Raw genomic sequence first — 8,419 nt, 5'->3', positions numbered from 1 at the left:
GAGACTTGCACGGACGAATGGACGATTGCGAAGTTTTCAATTGTTTCACTGAACTAGCTAACAGTCATAGATTATTAAAAAATAAAAATAAAAAATCCTCAAAAAAATAAAAACTAGCTACCGTCACATACCTATCACTGAACACGTCAGCGTGTTTTCCCAGTCCACTAAAACGATGGATCAGGTGGACAGAACTTTTAGGGCCTTGAGCAGCCCGGCCCAATAGGGACACCAAACTTTCTAGCTTCTAATAGTTTGACCCCAAAGCATATTATGGAGGTGACAAAACAGGAGAAATTTTTTGATGGGACACACTATTTGTTCAATGTCTGTCTATCTCCCCTCATGTGATAAGCTATGTAATGAAAAAGACAGACAAAAAAAATATATAAGATTCCTGTCACATGAAAATTTAATACTTTAAAGGTACTTTAATTTTGATCAAACTGATTGGATGAAGGTCCCGTTTGAGATTGCGGTAGAAGATCCAAAAGTTGTTGTAGATGACAATTCTCAATCACCTACAGCAGTTTTGGTGTTTGGTAAAAAAATAAAAAACTGATTTTCCTCACAATTCTCAACTCCCCACAACAAAAACAGAAAGCAGATTTCTAGGTGCTTTTGAAAGTTGCAGTGACTCACAGCAACAATGAATATTTTATTTTACCCATAATACCCTCATTGATTTCTATGATTTTTATTTGTTTATTTTAAATTAAAAAATATGTCCATTGTTAGTTATATTTTATATTATGATAATTAATTATGATATTTTATTTATAGGATTAAAATTATAATATACCTAAAAAAATAATAGGCATACTTATTTAATAATGTTGTTCTTAGAAAAATTAATGCTAATAAAAATTTGTAGTAAAAAATTTCAAAAACAAGTAAAAAAACATATTATTTTTACCAAACAAATAAGTGAAATGCATTTTCAGCATCATGTCCATTTTACTAATTATACACAGTCACAACATTTTTATATTAACATTTATCAAACACTTTGATACTGTTTTTTGCACTCATAACACTTTTGAAAACATAGTTTACCAAACACTCAACTGTTTTACTTTATAGCTGATTTTATTTCACAGCTGTTTTATTTCACAGCTGTTTTACTTCATAGCAATACCAAACTGGCCCTAACAATTTTGAACGTAATCTTACTCCAAAATGCCAAAATAAAATAGAAAAAAGAACAACTCTCCATGCACGTACAGTTGCAACTTTAAAATTGGCACTGGACGTACGCAAGGGCTATCGAACAACACATGCCATCGAGCAAATTTAGGCATTGCAATATTGTCATACGTAGTTCGTATTGGCACAATCACAATGTCTCAATGCTTCGAGTGCTGAACATTTCAAGTATATATGCCTATAGCATCAATATATCCCAACTTTGGTGGGAATAATAGTCAAGCATATATATCCAGTGGAACTTAATTAAACATGAAAAAGAGCTAAACCCTCTATATATTGTTGAATTTTACAAAATTCTTAATTACTCATATATGAAATGAATATTTACTGTATAATTACATATTACACAGTTTGTAATGCATGGTAACATGAAATTAATGGCAACGTTTCAAATAATCGAGTAAAACATTTATGTTGATTCTGTAAATATTAATAATTCATTGAAAATTACAAAACATATATGTGCATGATGAAAATGACCTATTTTGATATTAATTTTTTAATTTACACGCTTATAAATTAGAACGTGTTATCAAAAAAGATCAAGAATGAAGCTAAGCAACTAATATGTAGGATTTATAAACAAATTACGAAGATGGATTCGTTGGAATCGAATTAACACAAATCCCCTTGCTACAAATTAATGTATGCATTTCAATCTCATTCATGCTAATAATAACTGTTTTCTATTCATATACTAAGGATCCTCCTCGCGTGATATTTTCTGTTTAATGAGCAACAAATTATTAAAAGGCATATTCATATTTTGGTTGAACTGGATTATCTGTCACATGGAAGTGATAATCATGCTTGCTCGTATAATTAAAACCCTTAATTACCGAAGTGATGAATTATGTGTACTAATGCCACAACATGTATGTATTCAAAGTACATAATACTGCAAGAAATTAGAAACAAAATAAAAGAGAACACAAGAGCTAGGAGAGTTCAGTAAACTGTAAAAGGAAAAACGAATATCTAATACAAAAAAACAAGGAATATATTATGTATAAAGTACAATATTCAGTATGATATATCAGTAGTCAATCAGTAACCATCTCTGATGAAACGGTAACATCATGCATATATCATATATGCCTCCGTGGTTAGGGTTTTGATGATGATATATATTTGTTGTTTAGTACTGAAAACTAGATCATCAACTGAGGGAACTCCGAAAACAAAACACTACTACTGTCTACTGTACGTACGAATTGGGAAACCAGCAGAGGGTGGTAGATGGTGAGTGGTGGCCCTTGAGCACATGACGTTAACTACATCGTCATCAGTCATCACCATTATTATTAGTGACGACTCTCTCTCTCTCTCTCCCTCCCTCCCTATAACTTCTATAATTAAGTATATATCAAACTCTGAGCTCTCTGAAAGAAAGAGTGGAGAAGAAGCAGAACTACTAGCTAGAATAAAACAAACCCAACACAACAGACCACTCTGCCAACTTTGAGTTCAAACCGGATCAACAAACACCAAGCAATCAACGTTACACACCACCACATACATTTTTCTATCTTTGGATTTTATATAAGGTTTCTCCCCCCACGAAAAAGATCCTTCACTCTTTTTTTCCTTCTCACCTATTTTTTTACGAGTAATGCAGGGAGTACACAAACCACGCCATCATTACCCATTTGTTCCTTGGCGGAAATACACAACAACAAACACGCCACACAAAAAAAGGAAAAAAAAAAAAAACAAACATGAAGAAGATGCCTTGATAATTAATTATTTAGTTACGTAATTAAAGAGACCTGTTGTGTTGAAGGATATTGACGTTGTTATTCGTCGTCCTTTGCCTCTTAACACTGGCAGCAGAAGAAGTCTCGTGATCGGCGCCGGCCGTCTTCTCCATGACGGCCTTGAGCGCCTCCTCAATCGAAGTCTTACAATATTGCTGCTGCTGCGGCGACACTCGTTGATGTTCGCCGCTACTGCTCGAATGATCTTCCTCTCCGGTGATGAAGAGTACGTTCTTCACGCGCCCCCCGAGCGTGGTGATCTCCGCTTTCAGCGTTCTCAAGCGCAAGGCCTTGAGGGTCTTGATCAGGTCCGGCAAGAGGTCCGACCGGTCCTCGCAGCAAAGCGAGGCCTTAATTACAAACTTGCCCTCCTCGTCCGCCGCGTCGTCCACGGTCAGCTCGTCCGATTCGGTGGGTACCGGACTCGTCTCCGCGATCAAAGACGTCTGGCGTTTCAGCTCCTTCAAGTGTTGTATCACTTCTGCTAGCAACGAAGCCTTGTCCGTCTACATATATAATTAACATCACAAAAACAAATTAATTAAGTAAACTTTTGGATTCTCCATTTCTCCATAATAATAATAATGAATGGCGTGGTTTTTAAAGGGCAGGCATGGCATTTGAAATGTGAGTGAGTGACTGACAAGGGTGCAAAGCTTGTCTGGCTTTATTAATATTGTGTTTAATTTGATGTGGAACATGGTTTGACTGATGGTATGATATAAATATATCAATCCGGCAAGAAATTTCTATGGGAAGCTTTTTAACTGCTCCATGGTTCCTCTTTATCATATCAGCCCAGCGACATTAGTCTTATAATTATTCCCTTTTCTTCTTTTTCGTTTTTTTTCTTCTTCTCACCACCTCGGAACTACCACACGAGAAAGAAGAACAAAAAGCGAATGGGTAAAATGTACCTGAAAGGATCTAATGGTAATGGGTAGGTCTTGGAGGGCATGCAGATTCATGTTCATCCTAAACTAGCTCATAGAGAATCTTAGAGAAGATCCACAAGATCTCTGATTGGAAAAAGCCCATTATAAAACAAATCGAAAAAGGGTACAAAAAGAGAATGTCTTGAGTCTTTGACACCCCATATAAAATAGAACCGGCCATGTTGTACACGCGTGATCATATACATACATATAAATATATATATATAGGTATTTTTTTCATTTGTAAATATTAGTTATTTATTTTTTAATTTACTTACTTTGGTGGTGTTGGGTAATAAGCTGCGCAACTTGGCGAGGTGGTTATTGATTCGCTCCCTTCGTCTCCGCTCGGCCTCGCTGTGGCTTTTGGAAGCTGCGAGAGCCTTGGCGTCCATGATTTCTTGGGCGGTCATCTTACCCAACTCGGCTTGGATCCCGAAAGGCGCCGAACCGGGTTGATGGACCATCGGCCCGAGCGTCTCGGATAGGATACGGAGGTGGTGGTGATGATCCGATGCTGAACCGTCGTACGTGAACTGCAGAGAAGGCGCTGCTCTTCGGTTGAAGAGAGTGGCATAGGATGACGGAGGAGGAGGAGGAGTAGGAGTGGGGACTTGAAATGGGTCGTGGTCTCGGACTACCGGGTTGGCGAAGTGGGCCGGGTTGAAGTTGTGGATCGGAGGGAGAGTCCATGGCTGCAAGATTGGATTATTGGCATCTGGGAAAATCAAGCCTCTTCCTCCTCCATATATCTCTTGTTGTTGTTGCATCTGCTGGTGGTGTTGTTGTTGGAGAAACAACTGTTCTTGGAAGGCTTGTAGGTTTTGGACTGACTGAGAACACTCCCCTTGATCTTCTTTCTTCCCACACATCATCTTTATATATATATGTTGTTTGGGTGTGTGTGTATCTAGCTAGGGCTAGCTATATATATATGGAGAACACCAACTAATTTCTCAAAACAAAAGGGTTTAATTGAAGCTAGCTAGCTAGAAGATAGCTTGCTCAGTTGATCATATCCTGATCGATCAGTACTTGTCTGATGATCGAGTCATGAATGAATATATGAAAAAGGAAAATTGAAGAGAAAAGTGAAGCAAGGAAGAAATGGCATATATATATGTAAGACAAAAACAAAAACCTTGGTTGATAAATGATGGAAGGTTTTGGTTGTTTCTGAGTTGATGGTGTTGTGGTTTAATTTGGTGCTTGAGTTGATGAGTTGGGGTTGGGTTGGGTAGATTTTAGTGTTGTAGTGAAATGGGGGGGGAAGAGGCTTTTTATCCTCGGTGTTTCAACTGAGCTTTCCTTTTCCTTGGTGCTTGGTTGGTATCTTTTTGGTTCCTTTGTTTTTTTTGCTTCTCTTTCTTTTTGATCTTTCTCTCTCTCTCTCTCTCTCTCCGTGATGGTCTGCGGACTCTGTAACCTTTCCAGTTTCCACCACTCTAAATATATAGATAGTCTTTTTGGTGAGTACACTGCTACTCTCACTTTCCTTTCTTCTTACGGCATTCTCTTCTCTTTTCTATCCTTTCCTGTAGCTTTCAGCCTCATCTCTTCTAGTCTTCTTTATTTATTCATTTTTTTTCTTTATTATATAATTAATTAATTAATTAATTAGTGCCCAAAAGTATGTATGTAAAAAATAAAATGGCTTTTTGTTTTGTATGTTGCTTTGTGATTGGTTCAAAGCAAATAATTACACTCTGTGAGTGCAGTTGGGGAGAGAGAGAGAGAGAGAGTGGGATATGACTAGTAGGGATGCGAAACACACACACAAGCAGCTAGCACAATACAAATAAACAGAGTTAACACACAACACACAGATTGTCGACCGACCAAAGACCAAAAAGGCTGAGAGTATCATCATGATAAAAGGCTTAGCGGAACCCTTTTCCTTTTGTTTTTCTTCTATATCTATATTTTTATTTTTAGAGATTAGAGATTAGAGATTATAGATCAGAGATTAGGCCTTTCCTTTCCTTTCCTATACCTCGGTCAAGTCCCCACGTTCTTCCATACTCTTGGCTATTTCCATGCCACTCTTTCTGCTTCCCCAAGACGACTATGTAATCATTGTGTCTTGGAACACACTCCACGGACCCTACCCCCCTCCCCATTTCATCATCTCTCTCTAGCCTCCTCCTAAATTAATTCATTTTTTACTTCCTTGGTTTCAGTTTCCTACTTAATAATTATGTATGTCTAGTGTCTATAATCAAATTAGCTTGGCGACCATTTTAATTTCCAACATTAATGACAGGGAGCGGTTCAAAGGTTAGAGATAATTAGATATATCCAGGTAGATTATTGTGTTTTAACTTATGTTATCAGATATATAATTAGATATTTAATAAGAAAATATTACCAAATTAAAGATATTAGATAATTTTGAGCACCAGTCCATCTAACCCATTATAATGTTGTAATTCTTTGTCACATTGCAACGAGTACACAAATGATGAATGCTTAGGAAAAACATCAAAAAGCGTATATCATTTATGGTAGTTGGTAAGATTTCCCATTAAAAGATGAAGGGCCTTAGGCCTCCACAACACAACACACCAAGGGAATAATTGATGTTTCCAAACACTTGTTTTGATGGTGTGGCACGGTATTCCAAGCTCCTCTTTTTTTCATCCTTGTTTGTCAATATGTGTTCTCCTAATCTTGCACCAGGAGCTCTACTTCTCTGCCGCCTATTGGTTGCTGGTTGGCCCTAAAGAGGTTTACGTCTTCTTTTTACTTATCATGTCTTTATGGTAAAAACAAATCTGCAACAACATACCATGCCCTTAAAGCTCTTTACTGTCAAGACCTTCTGGGTAATCACACAGTCACTAACCTAGCTTTTAATTTTATTTTTTAATTTCAATTTTCAACACCATAATTGTTTATCAGGAGAGTGAGACCAGTGATCCCCATTTTTGTCTTAATTACCTTTTTGATAAATTTGATTAAAGTGGCTTTAGCTAAATGTTGATTAAAACCATCAAATAACAAGTACAAACAAGCTCATTCCCAATGTCTCTTACCACATTAGGCCAGTCACAAGGCACTGTTCTGATCCCTCTTTGCTCTGTGTTACTATTTGCTTCATAAGCCTGGAATAAGAAGCTAGCTCTTTATACATACATATATGTCCAGTGCTACTTTTTATATGTGCTTTTATTATCTTGTAATTAATTTATCTAGGGCTAGGGGATGGGACACTAATTAGTGAAGGGTAATACCGATCTTTGTTTGGAGCTAGGTAGCCTTTGTGGACACACGCATGGCTTGGTTGGTCCCAATTCTTATTATTATATCAATATTCTATGTATCTGTCTTTTTGTAGCTTAGATTAAAAGTACATATATAAAAAAAGTACATATATTGCAACATGCTGATTCAAACATTTTGATGATAGCTGCAGCTAGGTAGCACAGCACCACTAACATAACTACATAGCGCACGAGAAGGGCTTTTGGTCATGTGGGGTTTATGATGACATCAGTCCCACCCTGTCATGACGATTGTTCCCCCCAAGCACTCACTCACTGTTAGCCTGCCATCCACAGCTGATAAAGCTTGCAACTTACGATCGACCTGTTGCCCTCACAATGAGTAGTGTCCTTGAATTCATTCCTTCACATTAATTAATTTCTACCAATTTTTTTCGTCAGAATTTGTACCAATATATGTTCATGCTTCCTTTTCTTCTTCTTTTGTTTTTGGGGGGGTAATTTTTTGTTCTTTCTTTGCTACAAAATTTCTTGCATCTTGATCACCACTTCATTAAATGATCCAAACATTAAGGAAAAACAAAAAATTACAGAAACATTTTGGTTATAGACTCATAGACTGAGTACAGTTAATATACTGTATTTATATTTGGAATTCTATTGTTGTATTGTTACATATTTGAAATTCTAGACTCCAAGTAAAGAATGAAATATTAGATCTTTGCCAATGTTTAGATCTTTGCTCAAGCAAACAAACCTGCACTCTTCTTTCATCATCAAAACAAGGATTAAGTACACGCATGAGTCATGATTGATCTCTTGGGTAAAAGCCTAAGTTACGTTTGGAGTACAAAATAATTATTGGCTCACATACTAGTAGTTTAAACTTTTGATCAGAATAATGGTAAACTAACCATTTCTAACATGCCACACGTACTCCACGTAACTTAACATAATTAATGTATGTGTTTGGCCTAATTGAATCACGCATGAGAGAATTTGTTAAGAATATAGAAGTCTCACATAAATTTGTGTTGTTATATTAGAAGATATAAAGTCTAAAATCTCTTCATCCATTATCAATTAATTTTAGATTAAATGTTCTAATGTTTTTAAACGTACTTTCACAAGTACACAAGCTTGTAGTACTAAATTTAAACAACAAAGAGAATGTGACCGTTAATTACCAGTGGTTTGTAAAGTAGCACTTAAGCTTTAAATTTAGAATCAATATCATTCTAATGGAGAAGAGCTGGCTAACTTCACAAACTAGAAGAAGCTGCACTCTTTACTG

General features: G+C 36.5%; 1 protein-coding gene across 1 annotated transcript; it reads right to left on the bottom strand.

The window, feature by feature from the left end:
- Nucleotides 1-2,036: 2,036 nt before the first annotated feature.
- On the bottom strand, nucleotides 2,037-5,131 carry LOC147295391 (basic helix-loop-helix (bHLH) DNA-binding superfamily protein). The gene is made up of 2 exons (XM_086232493.1): nucleotides 4,180-5,131; nucleotides 2,037-3,472 (listed from the first exon to the last, which is right to left on the bottom strand). The coding sequence occupies exons 1-2, from the start codon at nucleotides 4,774-4,776 to the stop codon at nucleotides 2,969-2,971; spliced, it is 1,101 nt and encodes a 366-aa protein (XP_086088619.1). The 5' UTR covers nucleotides 4,777-5,131; the 3' UTR covers nucleotides 2,037-2,968.
- Between the last annotated feature and the right edge of the window lie 3,288 nt (nucleotides 5,132-8,419).

Source organism: Dryas octopetala, chromosome 2 (genome assembly GCF_963921425.1).
Source record: "Dryas octopetala chromosome 2, drDryOcto1.1, whole genome shotgun sequence".
NCBI classification, from domain to species: domain Eukaryota; kingdom Viridiplantae; phylum Streptophyta; class Magnoliopsida; order Rosales; family Rosaceae; genus Dryas; species Dryas octopetala.
The sequence above is the reverse complement of the archived record's forward strand: the minus strand, read 5'-3'. Positions and strand labels throughout refer to the sequence as shown.

Excerpts from the sequence above, each read along its gene's own strand:
- LOC147295391 (XM_086232493.1), bottom strand. The coding sequence starts at position 4,776 with ATGATGTGTGGGAAGAAAGAAGATCAAGGGGAGTGTTCTCAGTCAGTC. Across the intron at positions 3,473-4,179 it reads TATTACCCAACACCACCAAA|ACGGACAAGGCTTCGTTGCT; the intron begins GTAAGTAAATTA and ends TTATATATGTAG.